At 43.0% G+C, this 27,310-nt stretch overlaps 2 protein-coding genes across 10 annotated transcripts in view; one reads left to right on the top strand and one right to left on the bottom strand.

The window, feature by feature from the left end:
• Positions 1 to 27,310, bottom strand: part of PEMT (phosphatidylethanolamine N-methyltransferase) — a 440,725-nt gene that overhangs the window by 15,201 nt on the left and 398,214 nt on the right. The window lies entirely within an intron of this gene.
• Positions 1 to 27,310, top strand: part of MPRIP (myosin phosphatase Rho interacting protein) — a 118,855-nt gene that overhangs the window by 11,319 nt on the left and 80,226 nt on the right. For all 9 annotated transcript variants that reach the window (XR_010085215.1, XR_010085214.1, XR_010085217.1 and 6 more), the window contains exons 2-3: positions 11,877 to 11,954; positions 16,914 to 16,979. Coding sequence is in view for 5 of the 9 variants with exons in the window: in XM_063430676.1 (XP_063286746.1) it covers positions 11,877 to 11,954; positions 16,914 to 16,979 (144 nt within the window). In the remaining 4 variants the exon portion in view is untranslated. The remainder of the gene's footprint in view (positions 1 to 11,876; positions 11,955 to 16,913; positions 16,980 to 27,310) is intronic.

The raw sequence follows: 27,310 nt of genomic DNA, 5'->3' as shown, positions 1-27,310 counted from the left end.
GTCACCTCCCTGGAAATTGGTATCTTTGTGTTTTCACGAGAAGCTCCATTTTCTTTTAAAATTATTTCCAAATCTAGCAGATTACATCAACATCCAGTTCCGTCTGGGCACAGCCAAGGCACACATTGCTTATTCGCTGTAGAAACAGAAACCTGGTGTAATTTCTCATTGTCTCTGTATGCTCTCTCGCTATGTTGACTGCCAGGTGCGAAGGGAGAGCGTATAACAATGACTGACAGCAGCCAAGATGGAGTCCCCAGTAGTTGAATAAAGAAGTAAACAATTGCTTCATTTAAAGGGATACTGTAGGGTAGGCATTAAAACAGCTTTAGCTTAAAGGGACACCATAGTCTCCAAAAAAAAACCTTTAGTTTAATGAAGCAGTTTTAGTGTATAGATTATGCCTCTGAGATTTCACTGCCCAATTCTCTGCCATTTAGGAGTTAAACCACTTTTCTTTCTGTTTATGCAGCCATAGACACACCATCCCTGGCCGTGACTGACAGCCTGCATTTAAAAAATGGTTTCATTTTCCATTACATGTTAACTTGCTTTAGAAGCGTATGTCTCCTGCTCTGTAAACTGAACTTTAATATAGATGAGGCTCCTGCGTGGTCTAGCAATCTATTAACAGTACAGGAGAAATTCGAAATAACCTGTGGCTCCGCTGAGAGTCTCACACAAGTGGAAGTGTAGGGTAGTGGTCGTAGTCAAAACCAGGGTAGATGCAGTGTAGATATCGTATGTATGGTAGATATTGAGTTGTCCCGTTCCAACCAGGTCCCGGCCCAAGTGTGTAGGTGCATGGGAGGTATAAGTTAGCATAAAGGCAAACAGAGTGTGAACAAAGAAACAATAAGCCAGAGGCGTAAAGTCTAAACATGAATGAAAATAAATGGCAATAGCGAATATCGCCAACTTCCCGTGCATGCCCCGCCGTCATGTCCGTCCTATTCCCCATCCCCAGGGTAGGCCCCATAACATATTCGTTACCCCCAACCACCTGTCAGGGTCTGACGAGCATAAGCGGTCTGGCAGAGCCTAACCGGTGGGGTCGGCTGTCATCCCTCGGTCCCCAAATCAGCTCACTACGTCTCGCTCCGGGTATGGGTGAGTCACAACCGTTGACCTATATATCTCTCGGGTCAGGAGGAATACTCCGCAACTTCAGTGGTAGCGACCAAACATCTGACTCGAATTTTTTTTTTTTTTTTTTAGTTTTTTTTGCTTTCCCCCGAGTTAAGCATTTTTGGGGGAGATTTCTACTGGTCCCCCTCGCCTACAGCCTCCCCCCGCTTCAGTCAGGGTACCCTACCAACCTCCCTTCACCCTCATTACCGTCATTACTCCCCTGCATAGCACAGTATCTGACCTCAGCATACCCCACAACATAACATCAATGTAGGCACAGGATGGTAAGTATATCAATCAAAGGAGACAGTCACATGGTAATACGGTAAAGCAGGATACTTATCAAGATGGAGAGAGGGTCGGAATCTAATGTCCCAGCGCAATAGGCAGGCCAGGGCCGTGGGTGTCATTGAGGAACTACAGCAACTGGCTTCGTCGTGGGTTGAGGCAGAGAAGGGGGTCAACTGTGGGCGAACGTTCAGGTCCCCCGCCCCCGTAACCCCACCACCCAAGGAGCTGACCGGAATCCCCTTACAGTGTAACTTGAGGTAGGGTCAGTGATTCCAAAGACTGGTCAAGCGGTCCAGATGTGATACAGGAGGCCGTGCAAGGAAGGAGGGTGAGTCCGAGTACCTCTCCCATATAGGCATGTTACCACTGCGGGCATGTCGGTTCCGTGGATGCATTAGAAGTTGCGGAGAGGAAAGTACAGGCAGCTACGTGGTCTCTCCAAAATCCGTGTGGCTATCACTCAACCCCTTCCCGGTAACTGTGGGGAATCGAGGAAAGCGTATGCGGTATGGTGAGGACATTAGGTCCAGAGCAATCAACAGTACCCGGCAACATCCAGGGGGTCCCCCAAGGCTAGGTAGGGCAGTATCATTCCAGCAGGTCGGCACCCGCGGGGCGTCGGGCGCTACTCCTGGTTATCCCGTCGTGGGGGTCCTGGTGGAGACCTACCCCTCTGTCGACGGGGTGCACGTTGTGGTCTCGGGCCTGCGTCCAGTGGTCCCAGGATCTAGTCGGGCACCTGCACTGGTGGTAGGCCCAAATCATCCAGAAATCTGGGGACCTCGTCCGGCCAGCGGAGCGACACCCATCCATTCTGGTGCCGAGCTGACAGGGCGAACGGGAAGCCCCATTTGTATGGGACGTTGTGTTCTCGAAGGAGCGAAGTGACAGGCCTCAGGGCCCTCCTGGCCTCCAACGTGACCGGTGACAAATCATTAAATAATGATACTTGTGCCCCTCGGTAGTCCCATGTGGGTCGGCTTCTAGCTGCTTTCATAATGGCATTCTTCACGGAGAATGAATGGAGGCAACATATAATATCCCAAAGGCCATCCTCTGTGGAGCGGGGTCTTAACGCCCTGTGGGTCCTGTCGTATCGAATTTCCATCGGGGCATCGCCAGGTAGGATCACGCGGAAAAGGGCTGTTAGGGAATTTTCAACATCCTCCTCACCTGCTGCCTCTGGTATGCCGCGCACCCGTATGTTACAGCGGCGCCCGCGGTTGTCGAGGTCCTTGACAGATCTACGGAGTTGCAGGAGTAGATCACCTTGCCTGGCTAGCGCCGTGTCAGTGGACGCCAGTCTGGCATTATGGGCCTCGTGGGAGCGTTCCAGCTCTTGTGCCCTTGTGCGGTCACCTCTGCCCGGATTCCAGCCATTATGGCCCGCAGCGCATCCTGGATGGTAGTGGTGAGCACCAGGAGGTCGGCTTTCGTGGCCATGGAGGCTGCAATGGTGCGGAGTTCTTCCCCGATGCCATCCAGGGTTGAGGCAGAGGAAGTTCCGGGTGTAGAGGAGGTGGGCGACATCTTGGAACCTGAGGCCTCGCCACGCGCGTCTGCGGTATTGTGCAGGAATTCGTCCATCGGACCTTGCGACTGGCTCAATTGGGAACCCCTGGGGGGGTTACGTCCCATGGGTGCTAAAATAAGCTATTTAGTAGGGCTTTACAGGGACCGGTGGAGTGGAGCGTTCAGCTTAAGCTTCCATCCCGGGCCACGCCCCCAATATATATATTTTTTTTAAATGCAATACAGAAAGTGTAAACATTAGATCTCTCTTTACAGGAAGTATTTAGGAAGGCTGTTTAAGTCACAGGCAGGGAGGTGTGACTAGGGCTGCATAAACAAAGTGATTAAGCTCCTAAATGGCAGAGAACTGATCAGTGAGACTGCATGGGGCATGATCTATACTCCAGAACGTCTTCATTAAGCGAAATTATTTTGGTTTTAGTAAAGTTTAGTCATTTAGTAAATTCCGCAGTTCAAAATACAAATCTGTTAAAGGACCACTATAGTCACTCAGACCACTTCAGCTCAATGAAGTGGTCTGGGTGCCAGGTCCATCTGGGATTAACCCTACAGCTGTAAACATTTTTACACTAGGGTTAATCCAGCCTCTAGTGGCTGTCTCATTGCCAGCTACTAGAGGCGATTCCGCACTTCTCACTGTGAAAATCACAGTGAGAATACGCTGAACGTCCATAGGAAAGCATTGAGTATGCTTTCCTAAGGACCGATTGAATGCGCGCGTGGCTCTTGCCGTGCATGCGCATTTGGCGCTGACGTCGGAGGAGGGAGGAGAGTTCACCAGCGTCGAGTGAGCCTGGCGCTGGAGAAAGGTAAGCGTTTAACCCCTTCAGCCTGGCGAGAGTGGGATCCTAAAGGGTGGGGGGACCTAAAGACCCTATAGTGCCAGGAAAACGAGTTTGTTTTCCTGGCACTATAGTGGTCCTTTAAGTATAGTGATAAGTAAATATAATTTTAAAAATCATAGCAAGTGGCAAATCTTCTTTAACCACAACTGACAATCACTGTTCTCAATAGTCTCCGTTTACTATAGGGTGCAAAAATGCATAGAATATTTAACTTTATTAACATTAAAATATCCAATTATTTAGGGATACAAATATGAATGGTTTATAATAACATATCCTTCCTTGAAATCCAGTATCTGTAAATATAATTGGCACCCTCATCCCACACCTCTGTTAAATGTTTGAGTCTACAACTAGACATGTAACGATAAACAATAATTGTATCTCAAAATTGTTCATAACTTTCACAAATGTAGGTTAATATCAACAGGCTAGTCCTCCAGAACTGGTTGGCGTTCTCTGATCTGAGCACTCAAATACCAGAAGGTAAATTGAAAGGAACAATGTAAAGTTGCTCGTAAACTGTATGGGGGGCAAAGGAGGGGGGATATTTAACAAGACAGGCCTTTACTTGCTTGTCCTTCTTTCGTGTTGCTTCCACGCAGTCATTATGAAAGATTGTGAACAAGTAAGAAATAAAGCACATGAAACCCTGACGGGTCCAAATGGATCCAGTGCGCTATAATGGCTTCTTCCATGTACCTGCTGTGATAGCCCTCTCTTTTTCCTAAAATGTGTTGTGATCCTCATCTGATAAGATGATAGATCCTACCTGTTTAGAAGTCCACGCATTCATAGTCTAGGCTGAGTATTTTATTTTATTTTTTTATTTTCATTTAAAGCTTATAGTTGGACAAGTCTTATAGACACTCAGCCCTCACTGCCCACATTTAAAGGACACATCAAATTTTCAATTCTTATATTTTAAAAGTTTATTACATTAAATGAGCAATAATTATCTATTTTAAATTATGAATATTGATTTAAAAAAAAATTCTTTATCTTGTTGCACAAAATATTTTCAAAGCACATGTTGCCATATTAGAAAGATCAAACATTGATGCGGTATACAAGATGAAGGTTAGTATGGCACAGAAAGTTATTGCACCTTTTTCAAAATACAAAAAACAGGAACAGTAAACCGTTTGGTTAGTTACATCTACATGGTGGGTTAAACTCATCGGAGCCAGAGCGATCTGGTTGTGTGCTACGGTTCGTGGTCGGGTTAATCTACAGTTTGGTTATGCAGCTATGTAGCCTGTGTGATTGACTTTTGTATCTACTACGTGAAAAGCTAGTCGTGATGGAGCAAATGTTGGGCAGGCAGGGTGTGTCTTGCGTACTGTGTTGTCCTGTCTCTCCAGGACGGCTGGCTGTTGGTTTGCTCTCGTGAGGGCAGGTATGATGGATTTATGAGCTATTCTGGCGTTCGGACTGCCCTGCTCTGCCTCTGCATTGAGGGTGATGACCCTTCATGGGTGACTTCCAAGGAACCTCCTGTTCCCCACCTGTAGGCTATGCTGGCTGCGCATAGCTGTGTGGTGGCCGGGCCGTATGATTTGCACCACAGTAGGGTAGCCCATGATAAGTCCTGATAAAATGTTAATTCTGAGTCCTCAAAGGATAGGGGTATTTTGCTCTTAAGCGCGGTCATAATATGGAGTTTGTCTTGGACTGTAATGCATTTTAGGATTACGTCTCGTGCTGCCGGGGACTTTAGGCGAGTGTAGGTTGGGAGATGAAATATTCCATCTATTGCGATTTTCTTTGTAACTGTGTGTGGGAGCATGGTGGCCAAAAGATGCCTTATGTAGTGTGGCAACTCCTCTGCGGAGATGGCGGTGGGGATTCCTCTGATTTTAATGTGTGAGCCTTTGCCGGTCCTCTATGGTGGCCATTTTGAGTGCCATGAGTTTCTGGTTAAGCTGGATGTGATGTACCTTGTCATGGAGGGATGTTAGATGAGATTTGATGAATATTGATTTTTTTCTTTTAATTCTTTTTTTATATAAATAGAAAACTTCACTTCATCAGGCTGAGCAGCCAAGTTGAATCAGACTCTGTTATCTGACCAGCTGCTGCCCAACCTAGCTTGCCTGCTGCTCCATTGCCCTGTGTGTTGTGTATGAACTGCGGCAGCAGGCAAGCTAGGTTGAACAGCAGCTGGTAAGAAAAATAATAGTCTGACCCAACATGGCCCGCTCAGCCAGATATAAAAAAATAAAAATCTATATACATCATTTAATGTAATAAAAGTTTAAAAAACGTGAAGTGAACATATGATGAGAGGTGTTCTTTGAGTCCGTTACTCTTACTAGACCATTTTGTGTTACGTGGCCATAATGGAGTAAAGTAGGGTTGATGGAGCAGGGTAAAAGACCTCTCGAATTAAAAGGAAAAGGGTAGAACCTTAATAAGCTGAGTAGCTTCGATTAAATTCTATTAAACTTTACATGCAGGTCCCAGTCAATTGGCAAACAAATAGTATGTCCTACAGAGATGGAATGTATTGTTCTGCTACCTAATATATTAAGAACCAGCTGTCTGAACGTGGATTACGTGGCTCCAGTTTCATATTTAGAGAATGGTGTGCCCATTCTGAATAGGGCTATGGTCTAAACGAGTGTTTAATGAAGAAAACCATCTATTAGTTTAAACCCTGCTTTTCGCATGTGATGAAAAGGTTGTTTAGGAATATTGTCCCGGAATGTCGCTTTTCCAAACGGGAAGGTATAAAAATATTTTTACGTTTAGCTTCTGTTTTTTCCTTGCGCTGTGCTTGTTGAGCTGGGGTTCCTGCAATTTGCATGTGAAAACAAACGGCCGGGCTCACATTACCTACTGGGGAAAAAAGTAAGAACTCTGATATTGCGATAGAAGCTTCATGGGTCTCCTTTCGAACCTACATGAATACCGAATAATCCTATTACATTTAATGACCAATGCCACCCGATCTAGCCATGATCAGTTTGCAGCCAAGCCATATGTAGACTGTTCGACTAGTAACCTGACTGGCATACTGATTGGCTGGTTACCTACCGTTATTTACTGCTATTTTCTGGTGTTTTTCTGTGTAAGCTCTTATCGAATAAATTATACATCTGATCTGACCCTTTGCTTCTGAAGTCTTAGATGTCTGAAGTGGTTACTTTTTAAAAATTTTATATTGTGGGTACCTCTTCCAAGTTACTCAGTGAAACCTCACATCCTCTATCAGCGAATGGCTTTTAACCCCTTAAGGACACATGACATGTGTGACACGTCATAATTCCCTTTTATTCCAGAAGTTTGGTCCTTAAGGGGTTAACAGTATACAGTCTCTGCATTTGTGCATAAGGTGTCGTAGGCCCTAGGCCACTCCTTAATATCTGGAAAGGTCGCTGTCTGCTGTAGACAATGGGGCTCATTGCAGAGATTAATTGTACTGTAACCTCTTAGTACAGCATTCCCCCAGCTCACAAACTCTATTACAGACGAAATGCCTCTCTCCTGCATGACTGGGCCACAACACGAAACTGCTCTTCTCACGTACGTCAACTGCAGATACATGTTTTCGCGAGAGCTGATAATTATCTGTTTATCCAAGCGAAGAAAGACTTGGTAATGTGTTAGGAGATATTTTGGGAAATGAGACTGATAGCCACAGGCTGGGTTTATTTACACCACACAGCCACCCCTGGGATCCCCCAGCTATTGGTTTTAGGTATGTGAGGATGCCTGTTAGTGAACCTGTCCCTGTCCATCTTGTGGAGCCCGCAGGAGTTTCCCCTGGCTGTTTTTGTTTTTGCTAAACGTTTCGCCTCCTAATTGCGCCTGCACCAGCTGCAGCCTGATTGCGTGCATGTCCTATGTGGTGTTTATAAACACCAGTCCAATTTTACTGTTAACGATGTAGCATTTTATTGTCTTTTTGGGTCATTTTCAGGCTTAAAAAGAAAAAATATTTTTATTTTTTATTTTTCTTCAACAATCTTAGTTAGAAGTTAGTTGGGTATTTATAGTTATTTCTGGTACTTATACTGGTAGTCTTAAAAATATTTGAACTCCCATTGGACTGGTGTTGTGGAAATCCTTTGCAGAGCATTCTGGGATAGTGGATGGTACAAAATGGCTGTGGTGTAAAGCAGTCTAGTTGCTGTTTATTTAATAGTCAGTACATAGTGGGTAATTAGTGTCTCGCTAGACAGGTGTTCTTGAGCAGCAAATCTTAAGATGCTCAGCCACCACCCTAAAAGGAAACTCTGTGTCTGTGCTCATCGAGCATCATGGGAATTTCAGTTTTTTTTAACAACTAGAGCTCTTTATTGGGCGCCGTCTGACTTGTACAATAATTATTTATTAGATTCATTAAAACTTGCCTCCCTACAATTTAAGCTTTGCACCAATAGGAACAATATATTTATTATCTTGTTAATTTATTGGCAAATCAGTCACAGATCTTGCAGTACGATATTGTGTGTGTGTGTGTATGTATATATAAAATGATACTTTGGTATTGCGCCATCTTGTCTACTGAACTAATACGGCGCATCCAATCTAATATATATATTGTACATTGGATTAGTCATATGAGTCCAGTAGACAAGATGCCAAATACCCAGAGTATTGCAGTATGCAATGATACATTTTTTTTAATTGGACTAATATAATATTTCAAACACAAGCTTTCGAGCGTTTTCCTCTCTTCTTGAGATCTGAAGCAATACTGATCAATCTGATAGAGTTTAACACTTAAAATCTCGTCTTTGAAATATTATGTTAGTCCGATAAAAAAAGGTATCATTGCATACTGCAATACTCTGGTATTTTGACATCTTGTCTACTGGACTAATACGGCTAATCCAATCTAATATATATCATTTTGTTTTACAAAATTTTTTTATATACTCTATTGTAAATGTGCTGGAACTCCACCTGTTTTTAAAAAAATAAATAGTTTTTTTTTGTTTTTTGTTTTTTAATGTCACAGCTATGATTCAATAAGGGTGGATTGCCCATAAAACAAGGTTAGTCGTCTAATAAACCATTCTTTAGTGAAACATGCCGTTTGTTTTAAGCGCTTTCTGGTTGCTTTATTTGCCTCTAATAAATTGATCATCATCCTTCTGGTCTTTAAGACCCTTTACGAGCTGCACAGAATGAAACTCTAAAGTAAGGAGAATGAATCTTGGCACCCCGAATGGATGTGAGTTACATTCTCCATGGGGTTTGGCCAGCCAGCGTTGTCCAGTTTTTAATCTAGGATGGAGAAAGTAAGACTGAGAGGTGTAATAAGGGCAATATTCCTGAATATCCAATTGTACCCGTGCAGTCGTATCAAAGTGAAATGTGAGCTTGTGTTTATATTTTATTTTGTAATCGCATCCCTTCACTCTTAACCCTTGGGAATGCATATGTAGCCAGTGTTGCCTTATTGAGCTGTAACACAGCTGATCGAATTGTTTCCATAAGCCATAAAACCATTAGTCTGGTGATCTGACTGTCAGAAACTAGGCCAGCATTCAGCTCTTAATGGCGGTGCTTTCTGTAGGCAGAGTGTTTTCTGTTATATGGCTGTATCTTACAGATAACAAAATGTCTCCCTGCATGCAAAAGCTGAAGGTTAAATGACTCTCAGCCTTGCTGACCGCTCCTGATCGGCTGTGATTCTCTCTGATATTGACAGCTCATGCCCAGCAGGCCTGATCCATTGACAGGAGCCGCTGAGCAAAGTATCTGCTCATTTGAACTCATTCCTTAATTACCTATTGTTCCTGTTACATTTTCTTATTGTCTCATTTGGTAAATTCCCCTTTTATTGTAAAGCGCTACGGAATAAGCTGGCTCTATATAAATACCGATAATAATAATGGGAGTCCATCACTGCTATCTGTTCTCAGTAGCCTGTATCGACTCTGCCAGTCCTCTGTAGGGGCTGGAATAAAGGTCTGGTATTTCACTGAAAGATAATTGTAACTGATTAAACCTCTCCGCAGAGGAACACTCTCCATCAATAAAATGAAAAAGCTGATAAATTGGTTTCAGCAAGGATATATTTTTGAAACCATGCGTTTTATTAATCCTTCCAATGCAGTTATTGAGTTAAATGGCTGTCCGCCTTTGTGATTTGAATCTAAAAGACTATTTGAAAGTACTGTCTTTTGTGCAGTTGGTGCTCCCCCCCTCCCCTCTTTAGTAACCATAAAAGTAAAAACACATAGTACAGCAAGGTGAATGACCCAGCCGTGGGTCTGTGTTGTGTAAACAAATCTCTTCTCCCCATTGGCCGCGGCTCGATGTCAGGACCTGTGTATATAAACTGTTTATACGATGGGCCTCTCATCACACAGCCCCTTATATAGTCATATGTAGCTGTGCAATATACTAAGCAAGTGATGGATTACTGAATAAAGCCCCGTGTAATTCTATACTTTTTCCATAGAATTAGTCCTGCGTGTGAAGCTGGCCGCAGTTAGGTGTTCCATAAAATCGCGATTGCGAGAATACCTGGGTTACATTTCATTTGGAAGGCGAGGGTCTGCGGTGCAGGCTGTGTAAGGCCCTATCTCTCTAAGGCTTGGGGGGCTGGTGACTGTAACTGTGTGAAGCTGTTTATAAATTAACGGAAGGCCTGCCACAATTATTCTAAACTAATATGAGGGCTTCCTGCCTGCGTCCCTCGACTTGTTATTAGCCAACACTGCTAAGGTGCGTCTGTCACCTCTAGATCCAGTGCAGACCCAGACAGACACTAATGAGACACTGTGCAGAGCCCACCAATATTCCTTTATATACACGGGTGAAGGCCGATTAAACCCAAGCTCCATCAGCATGTCGGGGGTTGGCTAAGAAACGTACATGGTGACTTGGCAGTCTTAAAGTTAGTAAAGCATAATGGATCCATCCTTTTGGTCGCATCTAAAATATAGATGTATTATTTGGGGGACTCTGTACAGTGTCTGTTGGGGTCTGCACTGGATCATTTTGACGAAAACATCCCAACAGTGCTGGCTGCTAGCCTTGCGGCTGCTGTAGTTGTACACCAGATGGGTTTCTACCTTTTTAACAGCCATACTGCATGCATTACAGTTGGAACTGCGGCTAAACATCATGCCCAGCCAGCCTTTCATTCACAAACGTAAACATGATTTTCATTGATTGAGAACCACTGTACTCTGCAGTTACCGTTTGTACCATGCCAGACTGTTGATAGTACTCGTAACGAGGTTGATAAACTAAAAGTATCATGCATGGATCAGAAACAGTTACCTGATCTCTATCCTAAATCCCTATGCACATTTAAAGAACTGCATAATCACTCCAATGGCCATTTACGTGTGTTGTATTTGCTTTTGTTTTACACAGCCATGTTACAGGGCTGCCGCCCAGCCATTTTTGCCCTATTAGGGGTTAATGAGTGTGTAGGGCTCATAAAAATACATCTGTGTCTCATTAGAGCTTTTGCCTTTCAGCTTAAGGAAGCAAAGCTAATTGTTAGTGTAGGATTCACCTAAGAGGTTTGTAATCCTTAAAAACCTTAATTTATTTGAATGCGCATAGAGATTTGGGATAGTGCGCAAGTAACTTTTTTTGTTGTTGTTGGTTTGTTTCCATACCGATTCATACCAGCAATGGGCACTGTGATAGGCTGAAAGCAGTCAGCTGACACTCTCTCAGCCAATCATTGCTGCTCAGGCTTGATCAAGCTAATGCTTCCTCATTACCCCAAGCAGCACAGAGAGGGATGGGTTGCCTGGAACTCCTGTTTAGCATTAAAACCAGTGTAACGCTGTATGGAAGAAAAGGCACCAGTGGCTTCCAGACACTATAACCACTTCAATGAGATGACGCCGTTACGGTGCCTATAGTGTCTCGTTAAGCACCAAAAGCCACAATCCTACAAGAGTTTTAGTTTCAGTTTATAACTGTATTACTGAGCAATGTAATGCTGTATGGTTTGTGCCACCACTGTAAAGGATAGGCATTTAATTCTTCTGCTGAGTGCGCAGCAGTGCAGTAATAGTTTTTGTATCCTGCGTGTTAATAGCCCCTTCCATCTTTATCCATGTTAACTCATTCTATGTTCTTCTCTTACAGGCCAAGCCTATATATGGGGGATGGCTTCTGCTGGCACCGGAGGGCACAGATTTCGACAATCCAATGCACAGATCTCGGGTAAGAGCAACAAATTCCTGTTTCCACTCAATACAAGCGAATAAACTAAAGTTCATCTTGCTGTCAGGATAACAGAGCTGCTGTCTGGCAGTGTCAGAGTTAAAAAGCACTCTAGTATAAATAAACAGCAGACTGACCAGCAGTGGAAAGGTTAATATCTGCTCTAGACTACCCTTAATGATTAGCAGGCAGAGAATAGGTTAACATCTATTGCAGCCTAGAATTAAATATGATTTTGTACAATGAAAGGGTTAAATGTCTTTCTCAGTCTCAATGAGTATTAGGGAGCGAGGTTTAAACTGGCTTTGGTTTCTCCAAACAGCAATCTGTATGTGAAAATGATATGCCGGCAATGTGTTGCATGTTTACTAAAAATGTTCTTGTTGTAGCTCATACACTGAAAAGGTTAATTTCTACTCCAGTCCAACAGCATGAATCGATCACAAAGAGAAGTGGTTAAATACCGCTACACTTCTGCATGGCTGTTCCCGCTGGAGCCACCAATCAGAGGAATATCTCATTGTGTTTTGAGTTGGTTTTTCCTGTGTGACCTCATCTGGTAATAGCAGATTAAATATTGGAGACAAACCAGTAACGAAAGTCAGCGATTTGGGGATTAGGCATCAAATGAGAGACAGAGCCAAAAACACACACACACGACTCAGCGGCTGCATGGCTGCCACATCATTTATAACCCTGTTTGAACCCCTACAGTGCGGTGCATCCAGCGCCCAGCGGCTTTAAAAAAAATAGCTTTTAATAAAACATTGTGAAACCTCTTCTCTTCTAAAATGCAGCCTTCACTTGTGATATTCCTAGATTTTAAAAATAAATTGAAAACCCTTCCTATGGACCATATTTCTCCAATATCTGCAATTTTATAAATGATGTCAGCACTTGATATTATGGGAACGTGCGTTAAAGACATCGGTATAAAATGTTTTTTTTTACTTTTCTTTGCTATTTTGCTGTTACTCAGTATAGGTTCAGTTCTCTGTAGTCGACATTAAAGGGACACTCGGAAGCACTAGAATCACTGCAGCTTGTTGTATGATTGCAGCTTGTTGTATGATTGCAGCTTGTTGTATGATTGCAGCTTGTTGTATGATTGCAGCTTGTTGTATGATTGCAGCTTGTTGTATGATTGCAGCTTGTTGTAGTGGTTACGTTACTATTTTGGAGAGTGTGATAAAAGCCGGGGGGGGTCTCAAACCTCTGTTGCTGCCAGGATTGTGAAGAAGCTTCTCTTTTTTTCTTAAGCCATACAAATTTGGACAGCAGTGACGGGGTGAGCGCGCTGATGATGGCTAATCCCAATACTCACAGACCATATACTGCGTCCAAAACCTCTTTTATTTTGGTTTGGGAGAGGGGGTTCACGTTAAGTAATTTTTAAAAAGCCATAAAACTTACCTAAAATTCACCTATTGCGAGAACATCAATCATCACTGCATAAGCTGGAAGTAGTCCCTGGCCACTGGAGGACCCTCGGTACTGGGAAGGATCCTAGATAAGAGGGTCACTGGCCACTGGAGGACCCTCGGTACTGGGCAGGATCCTAGATAAGAGGGCAAATTATTGCAAAACAGTTTGCCGCGTTACCAGGAAACAGCGCCAGAGTACTCCTGGCATCATAACCACTATAGTGGGCTTTTTTTTTTTTCTCCTACGGGGAAGCCACTCTGATGGCTGTCAGACTGATCCTTTACATTGTTTCCGAAAAACGACCAGTATCTGTGCACCAAAACAATTAAATTAGGATTCCCACAGTTTTCAAAATGCATATCGTGTGTGTCAGGTCCAGATAACTGTGTTTATAATCAATTTCTCATAGCAGCCTTTCCTTACTCAATGTGATGGAGAGCTCCCTGACACTGGAAAGAATCTAAAGTGTTTTGTTTTAGTTTTAATGAATTTGCAGCTGTAGATTGGGTCACACGGCGAGTTTTACCTTTTTATGATGGGCACTCTCTGGCCCAGCAATCTGCTGTATATTCCTGGTATATATAAATATCATTTCTTTTATATTTTTTTTTTGCGGTTGGTTTTAGTAACAAACCCTATAAGCCTATTTTCATTTTGGCATCTGACACTAGTTCCCTACTCCGACCAGGTGATTTTGCCATCCGTCTCCTGCTCCTGAAACCCGAAGCGTCTCTTTTATTGCAGGGGAGAAAAAAAAAAAAGAATAATTCTGGTGGATAATGCTTCCTTAAATGGACATCAAAAGAGACAGAGGCAGGGAGCAGAAAACTGAGATGTGTTTGTCAGAGGAGTATGGATGCTTCGTCCATCCTGTACGGTGCTAAATCGAAAACCTGGCTGCAACGTAAACGTTGTTATTGCCACAAAAAAAAATGCACAGAAATCTCGCCTTTCCGGCAGTAAAACTGCTATGGCAGAGCAACGTATATGAATCAAGCGGATAAAACCTGAAATATATATTGTGGTATTGTTCTAAAATGGGTTCTGCCTCTTTAACCCCTTAAGGACACATGACATGTGTGACATGTCATGATTTTCTTTTATTACAGAAGTTTGGTCCTTAAGGGGTTAAGGTATTTTTCTTTAACACACTGGCACTAGCTATACCTTCCTATTGTAGAACAATTCCTATGACACTTTGCCGCCTTAATCAACAGAGTTGTGGTTCTGTAAAGTTTGACTTTTTAAGCTCAGTTCTTCAGTTGCAATATTATTTATACGAAAACAAAGTTATTTAATTTGACTTCTTTAGGCTGTCATAGTTCTCAATCACACTGAAAAAGGGAATTTAAAATTAATGCCAAAATAACCGAACTGTTAAAAAACAAAACTAAAGTCTGCGTCAGCCATGTTTACAGGTTTTCTCCACTGGCCTGAAATCATACATTCACTTTGACGGGCCTGTCAAATAATAAGCAAGCGTTGTTCATATGGGACATCTTCATATAATACAGCCTTTCTCTCCAATCCGGTGATACACGTAAAGCCAATGGGATCTTTCCACACATATGTAGTTATTGGGTCACGACCGCATCAAAGATATGTAGGCATCACATATGCAAGAAAATTTGCATGACCTTGGTATTTGCTGGATGCCGTAGTGGGAGGGCTCAATAAGAATACAAGCTTTTGAAAATATTTTTAGGTCTAGTTTGTAAACAAATTAGAACTTAAAACATGGATGTCTTTGTATGGATGTAAGATATGCTATGAAGTCTCTAGAATAATGGAACGTTCTGTTCATTCCTTGCACTTTTAACAGTCAGTCATTCATATCTTTAAGCATTAACTCTTTGGCTTCCAAAGCTGGGAGTTGCGGCTTGCATGTCCCTCGGACGCTCAAAGTGTTAAACATTTCTTTGTGTGATGCTCAAGATGTCTTCTCTTCCTGGTAAATCACAGCTCATTGTAACAGCAGCGAGATTATCTCTTCAGATTCACATGCTATTAAAGTGTCTGACGGGTCGTCCAAATACATGAGCTGAACGTGTCATTTTCCCTGCGTTTCTCTATAGAGGTGTCGAATTGCCAAGCAAAATCTCTAATCTATGTGTCATGTTAATCATTTTAAGATTGTTTTAGCTCTTTAAGTACTTTTTTAGATAGTGTGAAAATATAATAAAACTGTATGTTGTTGATCCTGACCTAGATGTTCAATTGTGTTTTTGCGTGCGTGCCATTTAAAAAAAAAAATTGTACTGCGTCATTGCTAATGCTGCTAAATATCTAAATCCAGACACTTTGACTACTTCTAAATTACCTGTTTAAACCGTGATTAAAAAAAAGAGAAAACAAAAAAAAAAAAAAAGTACTAGTCAGAGGCCAGGAGCGTAGTAAGCATTATTAAATTAATCACTGTAACCTTAACTGGATCCACACACTTATAGCGTACTTTCCTGTTGAAAGCAATTTTATCAGTAAAGCAACTTTAGATAGAGAGGGGGGTGTCACAAGTGCACAGGTGAGTAGTTTGGACTCACAGAATGGAAGGTAGCCGTAAGAAAATTCTTTGTTGGCTATAATTAATCCTCCTAACAGTGGTAAAACCAGCCCTTTGCAGGTGTCATTGCCCCATTCCGTCCCTGTAAGCGCATGGTAGATGGAGTTCCATTTATCATTCTGTTATAAGCTATTTGTGACGGTTACCAGCTCCGCCGTGTCTGCATCTGCCCCAGATCCACCACCCCACATCCGATCGCGGGCCCCAGGCAAGGCACGCTTCCTGCGAGGCTGACAATAAGTAATAGTTAAGTGATGTATAGCACTGGCCCTTGCCAAATGGGATCTTATTGTTATTAACAGTACTACGTCTTACACTTGATCTACTGCTCTGTTCAGACTCAAGTGAAGAGCCGCAGGGAGATTCACTGAGCCTGCCGCTCAGAATGCTGTTCACGACTGGCTTATTCACTAAAAGCTGCGTTGTTTATTGCAGCAACAGTTTGCAGGTTTGAGGCCAGAATGTCTTCATTGAGGAAGAAATATGTAATGCAACTGGAGTTTATTTGTTTTTCCATTTTGGTCTTAGATTAACAATTCTGGTATCAAAATACCACTTGTAACTGTTTAGTAAATGCACCCCACCGCACGCGAGATGGATAAAAACCACACAAAGGTTGTATTAATTTGATATTGATTTCCAGTCTTCACTGAAAACTTTCAACTCCTTGCGTGCAATCCATCTGAGACGAGTACACTGCACATGACTTATTCACTAAACTGTTAAGCTAAACAAGCCTAGCTGTGGCTGGCATTTCTGGCCTACGTTTAGCATTTCTTTCCCATCATGCTGTGCAATTGATGAGCAACTAAGTATTTTTTTGTTAGTGTGTCCCATAAAACACTCACACTCTCACTTACTCTTTCATGGTCAACATGTGTTAAGCTCCTCCTCTTGCTGTACTTTGTGATTGGGTCAAACTTGTGTATTGCGCACTAACCCAATTTTTCTTTGTCTGTTTTCTCCCATTCCAGAAATGGCAGCGAAGGTTTTTCATCCTCTACGAACAGGGCCTTCTGCGTTATGCACTGGACGAAATGGTAAGACTCGTGATTTTCTGGCGTTCCTTGTAGTGGGAGATAATGCAGTATTGGCTTTGATGTTGTAAAGACCCATGGAATGGTCTGAATGTTACATAGTAACAAAGGTTAAAAGAATCCATTATGTTCAGCATTTCACACATCCCTGTATCTGCTCCGGATCCATTAGGGAAAAAACACCCAAAAAGAAAATCTAGAGTTTTAAATCCAAACGGACAATTCTGTTTAATGTAGTTAATGAACTTCCATCTAAGGTGTTTGACTTCTCTATTATTGCTGCTGTCTAATCAGAAGACTGAGTACTGCATTAGGTTAGGGCTATCTATTGCTGGAAATGGCGTAAATTGTTTTTTCTCCATTGGCTGCTGTTGACATGGTTTCATGCTGTAAGTTTCACATCATAGATTTAAAAAAATAAAACCCAAACTAGCTCCTTTGTTTAACTCTGTGTTCAAATCTGTGAATTAACACTTTTACTGCCTGTTTATCCGCATCTTACAAAGTCTGTGCATTGATCCTCCCTTTTGGTACCAGAAAGGGTTAAGATCTTGCTCTCGTCTCTTGTACTGGTATTCGTGGCATTTGGTTTAGGTGAATAAACCACCATTGAGGCCCCTAGCGATTCTTTAGAATATTCCTGATATCCATAGCTTCATATGTCTATTTGTAAGATTTTGGGACTATTCATTAAACCTTTAATTTCAGTCTAGAATAGCCAAGTTTTAAATATACCGAAGTTGAATATTTTAATTTAATTTATTTATGTTCTGTTTGTCTGTTATGGCATACAATTTGCAGTAGCGAAGTGAAATCCCCCACCGATTCCCTTTCTTTTAACTCCCCAAAGTGAAACAATAGTTACGGTGTAAAGCCAAGCTTTTGATTTGTTGTGCCCTGGGACATATCATCAGAAAGTGTCTTATATTTGCAGATACAGACATGTTCATGTAACCTGCGGAGAGTTGGGTAAATATTTGAAAAATGAAGTACCTCTGGTTGGGGGAGCATTATTGGAAACCTTGAGAAACCTGCGGGTCCCAGAAGAGAGAGGGAAATTAGTGCAATAAGTGGGATTCTGGGGTGCTCTCTCTTATAAGTCAGGCATCTAACTATAGGTTTTAGGGAACTTTCTTATAACCATCAAAGTTGCCACCCATCATAGATCAGCAATGCTGCGGAGTACAGTGGCCAATATCTGTGAGTGGAAGGATGTTCCAGCAAAAGCAGAAGAGTGCTTTAGGTGGACTTGAAATGGGTTGAATAATGATTCACTAATGGAATATTCCAGGTTCCAATAAACATGTCAGTTTTACATTTTATTTTGTATTTTTTTTATTATTATTGAAGTCGAGGGGGTTTGTCCAAACCTCCATCCCTTGCCTTTGATATCCCACCTCTCTGAGACAGTTGCTCGAGTTTTTTCTGGGCACTGACTGACCTTCAGCTTTGGAGTCATTGTGGTTTGTCACCATTTGAAAACAAACCTAAATGTTGTCCCAGTCATCTGAAGGTTCTGTTGTTTGAACTTGGCAGAAATTGGCTTAACCCTTCGAGCAGCGCCACCAGCACTCTAAGGGTTAGGACTCCAAAGAGCAGTTTTGCTGTCGGCAGCAAAGATCATCTGTTACTTGAATGAGGGAGCATGTCCCTGCGTGCCGACCCAGATGGGAGACGTAATGCGCATTCCTGAGCCACCGTTCTCGCTGAGAGCAGCATCTGTCTGCAGGCGCCAAACCACCCAGCCCCCCTCCCCCTTTAAAGAAGAAGAAAAAAGAAAAGGTTGTAGCCACGCGTGAAATAAAATACTCCGCATGAGGTACTGCAGATATTATGCACAATTTGTTTATGTAACTCAACAACAAGAAGAAAAAACACAACTCTAAAGTACTTTGGAATCTGAGTATTTTGGCGCCCCTGTTCGAAATGGTACTGTTTTTGGGGTATATAAGCCAAGAGCCTTCATGTAGGGGCCTGCACTTTAAATACATACCCCATAAATGTCAGATATAGATGTTTGTATCTGTATATTCAGGTTAATCAGTGCTATTTCCAGTTCTCCCATTGTACAAGCTCTAAACAAAATATAGACAGAAAAGAGATTCTCATAAATATAGGTAAATTATAAATACGTTATTATAAATAAAGAAAGCAAGAAAGCAAACTGAGAAATATCCTCATGGAAGGAAGTCAGTGCACCTCTTCTGGTCTACAAACTAAAACTGGAAACAAACAACCATCTTACTGAAAAGAATACTGGATCCAAATGGAATTGTGATCTTTCCATCCAACAATGATAGACTGACACAATTCCATTTGGATCCAGGCTCCTTTCGACATGTTGGACATTGTTCCAGAAGACACCACAAGGCTCTTTTAGTATATTGATTTCCATGTGACTATTGGCATCTCTCCCCTTTCCACCTCCCCTCACCACCACCACCACAGTGTTTTCATAGGTCTTGTCGGTGTTTGTTCTTTTTTGTCTTCTGTTGATCATGATTTGCTTTCTCGAGGGTTTGTCCCAGAGGTACAAGGTAGTATAGAAAGTCCCTTAACTTTTACATTTATATTTTAACATCCGCCACTCTGCCAAATCCTTGGAAAGCCGTTCATCTGAAGGCATTGCCAATCCCCTGGAGATTAGAAGTAATGCGGCAACGAGTAAAGATCACCTGATGGAAACTTTTTTTTTCTTTTTAAAGACTCGAAGAGTGTTAGACAGTCTGCTGAATTATTTATGATTTTTGCAACCGAGCACAAATAACCTCTGGTGTCATGGTAACCAGAGTGCACATGCAGGTAAGCAGTCATGAGTAGCCGAGTCCGTCCTGTCAGGGGAACAGGATAGGAGCAAGCAGTCGTTATATTCAGCGGTTATCGCTAGGGACTGCCTTTGACAGAGGATATTAAGCGTATAGAAAAAGCAGTATTGGTAGTAATACCGTTTTCTGACATTACATAAATCTATATTGTATGGTTATCTGTTCTGGTGGTGAATGTCCGATTCATTTGGCATTAATAGTGTTCTGTAGAGTTGCTGATTGTATATACACTATGTTCCCTGCTGGGACTGTTTACCATCTAGTTGTCCTGTGATGGTGGGGGGACTCTACACAAGTATCTGTCCTGTGCCAGTTCAAGCTGGCCATCCTGTGCTGGTGGGGTCTATATACAAGCTGACTGTCCTGTGCTGGTGGGGTCTATATACAAGCTGACTGTCCTGTGCTGGTGGGGTCTATATACAAGCTGACTGTCCTGTGCTGGTGGGGTCTATATACAAGCTGACTGTCCTGTGCTGGTGGGGTCTATATACAAGCTGACTGTCCTGTGCTGGTGGTGCCTAAATATAAGCTGGTCACCCTGTGCTGATGGGGATCTCTACACAAACCTGACTTCCTGTGATATTGGTGGGTTCTAAACAAGTTTGGAATATTTTTTGCTGGCAGGGGGTAGGGGGTGCTAAACAAGTCTGTTGTCTTATACTGGTGTGAAGACTTTGGACAAGCCAGGCATTTGGTGCTGCTGTACAGCTCTAAAAAACCAAACCCTGTCTAGTGGCAGAGGGCTCCAAACAGGTCTGATATTCAGTGCTGATGGAAGACTCTATTCAAGCCAAGCCATGCTGGCCAGGGAATTTAAGAATCCAGATGTTCCATACTGGCCGGGGGGACCCTAAGCAAGCCCCGATGTACCAGTCTGGGCAGGGGGGTGTAAGCCAGGCCAGCCCCATATTCCATGACTGGGGGGGGGGGGGGGGGGGTGTCTTTCAGCAAACCCCATGTTCCATGACTGGAGGGGCCTCTAAGCAAACCCCACCTTCCATGACTGGAGGGGCCTCTAAGCAAACCCCACCTTCCATGACTGGAGGGGCCTCTAAGCAAACCCCACCTTCCATGACTGGAGGGGCCTCTAAGCAAACCCCACCTTCCATGACTGGAGGGGCCTCTAAGCAAACCCCACCTTCCATGACTGGAGGGGCCTCTAAGCAAACCCCACCTTCCCTCACTGGAGGGGCCTCTAAGCAAACCCCACCTTCCCTCACTGGAGGGGCCTCTAAGCAAACCCCACCTTTCCATGACTGGAGGGGCCTCTAAGCAAACCCCACCTTTCCATGACTGGAGGGGCCTCTAAGCAAACCCCACCTTTCCATGACTGGAGGGGCCTCTAAGCAAACCCCACCTTTCCATGACTGGAGGGGCCTCTAAGCAAACCCCACCTTTCCATGACTGGAGGGGCCTCTAAGCAAACCCCACCTTCCATGACTGCAGGGGCCTCTATGTTCCATGACTAAGGGGGGTGGGGGGGGTGGGGGGAGATTAACTAAGCAGTCTGAATGTCCTGTGCTGGCGGCCACTGTAAATAAGCACTTTAAATGGTCTTTTGGGAAAATATTATTATTATTATTATTATTATTATACTATATTATTATTGTTTTATTTTAAAGTGCAGCACTTGTCATGTTTGGCCTGTGCCCAATTCCAAATCTGTGAATCCTCCAGCCGTCTCCACCCTCATTGCAAAGATCAGGATGAATATGTAAATAGATGGCGTCAGTTAGGGTCACTCAGAGGATCCAGGGATATGTCTTTTGTCTAGCTATAATCCTGAAACTCGTTCCCATTTGCAAGTGAAATAGTTGCTTTTGATTTTACTCTGATCACGCTCATCTGCTAAACGCACGTAAGCTACAGATTATAGAATGAAACAAACGTTTTTCCTAATAATTGAGTTGTGATCAACCTGCTGTTCTGGATTGTGTTTCAAGGTGATTTTAAGAAAAAACCTCACACTTTGGTGTATAAGCCTAAACCCTAAAGAGTAAATCAGCAGATCTTGGTCCAGAGCCAGCAAATTGTGCCACTGCCCAGGAGGATGGATTTGTACTTGTTTATTTGTACATTATCTTGCTTTGTTTTCAAAGTCTTCCTTTATATGAAATATGTCCTCATGTTTCAAGGAGCTGTATTCACTACACATCAATGTTAACAACACTTTAAAAAAAAATTAAAAAAAATTGAAGACTGGATGCAGTGCAGGTGCCTGCCAAGATCCAGTCAAACCATGCCAGGCCACTCCGACACCATAACCACCGCAGCAGGTTGTAGTTATCGAGGGTTCTTGGAATGTTCCTTTTAACCATTCCAGTTTTGGCCATTCTAGTAAGGATTTCAGGAAGTCGTGTTCTCTGCTTTGGAGTCATGTCCTTGAAATTAAAGGTCTGTAATAATTCTTCAAAAATACACCTGTAGATGCCTTCCTAAATTGATATTCTTACCAATCAGTCTTGTTCTCTTGGCTCTGAAAAACTTTTGATTGAATTCTCCGTGTGTATCCTTCTGGGTGTGAACATTTTGCTGCAGGACATGCTGTCCTCCATCCTATTATCAAACTTGCATGCAGTGCTGTAAAAAGGTGTAAAGGGACAATTACCTGCCCGCATTCAGCAGGAAGTGAATAATTACCTGCGAGTATCATGGGAGGTTACTGCTGCTGATCGATACACAGCTGGGAACTAACACTAGGACTTTGAACTCTAGCTGTGTGTGTGAATCGCCTGGCTTAGTTCACGAAGCTTGTCACAGCTTGTATTCTGTAAGGAAGGCATCGCCAGAGGAACAATGAACTATCTCTTAATTCTAACCATATGACCGAGCTGGCCAAAATCTGAGCTTTAACTTCTGTGTCCCGTCTCTCCCACAGACACACTGTATCTCCCACCCTCACCCACCCATTGACCTTTATAGGACTGAGCATATTGACTTGCTTCCCGTGGGCCTGTTTGAGTCGGAACAGGGTCAGGGGCTATTCCATTAGGATTTATTTATATTTATTTAGAAAGGTGGCTGACCACACATCCAGCCATTGGTCGACTCAAGGTCCTCTCTGCACAGCCATTATTTAAAAAATATTATTTTACCCAAGAAGTAAATTCTACAGAGCGGGGTATGGGAAATTTTACCAACTTTATAAGGTGCAACGGCTAGTTTGTTAAACATGTTGGGCTATAACTGCAATTGTCTTGCAGGGTGTGATGGGCATTATAATCTAGCCAATGAAGAAGTGCATTTTCGATCTAAAACGGAGGAAACCCTAAATCAGCATGGTTGTTTTCTGGGTCATTGCTCCCTTTCTCTCCATGGATGTTTAGCATTTATGCCTGACTTCGGAATGGCAACTTTGTTTCCATTTTAAGGACGACCAAACAACGACTGTGTGTTTTGCTCTCTGAAAGGTTAACATCCGTCTTAGTAACCCAAGCACGATGCGGGGTTGTAACAGGAAATCTGTTCCGTTATGTGATCACGTGCGGCTAGCTTTATATTCAGTTTGTCAGGAGATGTAGCAGCTTTGAGGAGGACAGTTTTGGGACATGCCAAGGTCTGAGTGGTGGTTCACTCGAGGTGGCATATGACTTCTTTACTGAAAATAGCCATCTGACATTGAGCATGGACCTGGTTTTCAGTGGAATGCTTTATATACATTTGTTCACTAATTGGGACAAAAATTAAACTGGTCTAATCAGCTGGCCTAGAAGAATTAAATTAAGTTTGCTATGGAGGATGGAGTCATTAAATCGGAGGGGAGGGTATATGTGGTCTATTATGAAATGAGGGTGTGCTGGTCTTTAGTCAAGTTTAGTGGAGGAAGGAGGTGCAAGTGACCGGACTTGGTAAGAAGGGATGATGTTTGGGGGAACGTATTCAGGTAGGCAGATGGAGGTCGTATATGCCAAATTCAGTTATACGGAGGGAGGGTCTGCTGGCTGCAGATTCGGATAGGCAGAAGTGCAGGGGGCCAGGTTTGTTATTGTTGAGTGCTGCTCACGGAACGAATTCAGGTAAATAGTACCATTTCAGCCATTTTTTTTTTTTTTTTAAATTCTTTATTTTGTCGTGCATGACTTAAACAGAATACACATACGCCAGCAATGCTACAACGGCTATTGCCAGAGTTTTCACATACATAGAATTACATACAATTATAGGTATGACAGTCGGTTAGAATTGCAATCAGGCCGGGGGGAGGGTGTATGAGTGGTGCGGTGCGTTTGTGGGGTGTGATAATGTGATCGTGGCAACCAAGGTGCCCCCCGAGAGGTCTGAGTAAAAGGAGAGAGTCATTGATTCAAACTGGTATGGGGTGCAGTCCCTGACTAGAACCGCTGCCTTATCTTTTCTTAGTTGGAACTTAATTATGAGATCTCGGGGAGCTGCTTGTGGGGCCCTGGACGGCTTCGGGGCCCGGAAGACACCATCGAGGCCTATTGTTTTAGCCTGCCTTGCTGGTAGCAGCGTCGTCAGCAGCTGGCGTATGAGGTGCGGCTGTTCTGCTGTCGGCACCTCCTCTGTAATGCCACGGATCTTCAGGTTGTTTGCCCTGCGTGTATCCTCCAGGGCTGCAAATCGGCGGTCGAGTTTGTCGTTGTGCCCGCGTAGCTCTTGGATCTCCTCTTGTAGAGAGGTTATGTGTGCGGAGTTGGTGTCAGAGGTTGTCTCCAGGGTACCTAGCCAGCCTGTTATGCCTTGTATGTTGGTGCGGAGGTTGGCCACGTCCGACTGTATGGTCGTTTGGAGGTCTGCCAGGAGGCTTTTGAGCACCTCGATTGTTACCGGTGCGGCATCTGGGTGTGTAAGTTTCGGTGCCTGTGCCACCCTGACAGGTAGGATTGGTGCCTCTTCTTCCAGAGAGTAGTCATCTGAGAGGTCAGAGAATGTGTCCAGGTGGTTGGCCATCTTGGGCCTGGCCGCCTCATGTGCCTTGCGGAGGAGATCGGTAATGTTTGCTCCCAGCCGCGGTTTATCAGGCTTTTGTCGCTTTGTCTTGCGACCCATGTTGCTCAGCCACTATCTGTCCGGTGTTCTTCGCTTTTGGGGTGTCAGTGGTCTCAGGAAAAGCCTATTGAAGGCCCCAGATATCAGGAGCTCCACAGATCTGCGACCGCTCGGTTCGGCTCTGCCCCCCCATTTCAGCCATCTTTAAAGCCAACAAGGTTCTCTGCTGGAAGACCCTTTGTAAAGCAAATGAGATTTTTATTAAAAGTCTCGTTATTGTATTAACATTACCAATCTCCTAGTACATTGTGTAACGTGTGTTTCAACAATAGTAAAACTGAAGTGTTGACACGTTTAACATTTAAATCAGATGTATTGGAGCCAAACAATGCTTGACTTGAACTGCTGTTAAGCCTCCTCATTAACAACCGCCTCCATTTTTAAACAACAACCTTGGAATCTTCAGACGTATAGAATTCCATCTAAAGGAATTTACTAGATATTGTGTAAATAGGTTCAAGCTGGGTCAGAGTGAAATAAAAAATCAAAACACCGCAAAAATGAAATCCAATGTAAGATCGAGCTGTTGTTTTAAAGTAATTTCCCTGCTGCTTTAATAATATGTATTTAAAATGAATGAGCCCCTGTACGCCCCTTCTTTTGGTAGCCTACACGGTTGCTCTATCTTTGCCTCTGGGAGGGTAAGTCTGTGCCGCTGCTGTGTGTAATTACAGTGGAAAATCGCTCCCCGCAAAGCCTTGGAAAATTTACTCCTTTTGAAGAGTTTCCCAACCATTCTTGGGCAAATTTCTGTGAATATGATGAGTAATGTTTTCAGAGATCTCCTCTTATGGGCACAGTTCGCTTCCATGGCTCCTGAGTGCTATACTGTTAGCAGTGGGAATAATTATTTACTGACCTGAAAAGGTTAGACATTTTAAGGGGAAAGTTAACTTTTTACATATAAAGTCAGCCACATGCCTTGCTTTTAATCAGGTCTGTTTGTAAACTATGCAGCATAACCGAATTCTAATGGCAACTGTTCATGAACTACATTACCCATAATGCATAGCCAGCCTTAAAGGGATATTACATCTTTTTAATACACTAAATTACATGCAGTAATAGTCTGTATCTGGGTTTACTAAAATCTTATGAAAACAAGCCTAAACCTATACATTTTTGCTCTTTATTAGCAAAAGGGGCAACTATCAATTAAAGCGAAAGCTTTTTATAAAAAAAATAAACAAACACACATCTTCGCGCTTAACGGTTCCATCCAAACACTATGTATTATCCTCAGCATCATTTTATAGCATCAGCTTATTTAGAAGCGTTTTTCAGTTGTAAAGTGGAGTTATGTAAGAGCGAATAATTGATGGACTAAATAAATGTATACACACATGAATTCAATCTAGGAGATCAGAACGACTCTGCACCAGTACCGTTCGAGGATTTACGGAGTTCCCAGCCCAAAGTCTTATTTTGTATGCCCTAAATCCATGACTCCGGAGAGGTCCTTGCAGGTTTTCTTTAAGAACCAAAAGTATATATTACATTTCCTGTAGAGTTTTCTGCTTTCATCCTGTCTTATTTATTATAAGTTATCCCGCTGGAGACACGTGGGTTGGACGTGGCCCATAAGGGCTTTTCAGTTTTCCCCAACCTGCTTGAGAAAACCACGGACGACGCTGCATGACGACATTGTTTTGATAGGCTGCGGCACACAGGATATGCATCTGAAAATGGATTGCACTCCATGTGAACAAATCGCCTTTGTTTCCCTGGAGACGTTCAGCAGTTCTTAGTATCTACTACTTCTCCTTGCAGTTCAGGGCATGTGAGGCAACCGCACAAATTTAAATGTCCTGTGCCTAGAATATATTGGCAATGTATTATGGGAAATGTAGAAACAAAACATGGAGAGGCAATCATTGGACGGCCATGACATAGGCCGTAACCTGTTCTTTGTTGGTATGTTTTACGTACAGTCATGTTGTTTGGCTGCAGTTTCTGGTGTAGAGCTGCAATATTTGTCTTTGGCTTATATTAGATCCGCAGTGTAGCTGCGCGGTACATTCTCCACACCAGCCAGCCACAGGGGAGGCAAGTTGTGTATGGAGGTGTGATGAATGCAATGCTGTATCCTCTCAATATTAATAGACCCTGTTAGTGTGAAAAGCTAAGCTTCTTTCTAGAACGTATCCCTGGATATCCTAGAGAAAGCAGATCTAGTCTGTCACCTCAATCTCTTCTATGGACTAAAGGTTGAAAAGGGTACCGGACTAGGGTAGACCAAAAGAAGACCACTCTAGCAGAGACCTCCATCCTATAACCACTCCTTCTGATTGACCGTAGACGAGATCGTTCTAGCAGTGACATCAATCCTATAACCTCTCTTTGTGATAGACCGTATAGGAGACCGCTCTAGCAGTGACCTCCATCATATAACCTCGCCTACTGATAGACCGTAGACGAGACCGTTCTAGCAGTGACATTAATCCTATAACCTCTCTTTCTGTTAGACCATAGACTAGACCATTCTAGCAGTGACCTTAA

The sequence above is a fragment of the Pelobates fuscus genome, chromosome 8 (genome assembly GCF_036172605.1).
Source record: "Pelobates fuscus isolate aPelFus1 chromosome 8, aPelFus1.pri, whole genome shotgun sequence".
Classification (NCBI taxonomy): Eukaryota; Metazoa; Chordata; class Amphibia; order Anura; family Pelobatidae; genus Pelobates; species Pelobates fuscus.
The sequence above is the reverse complement of the archived record's forward strand: the minus strand, read 5'-3'. Positions and strand labels throughout refer to the sequence as shown.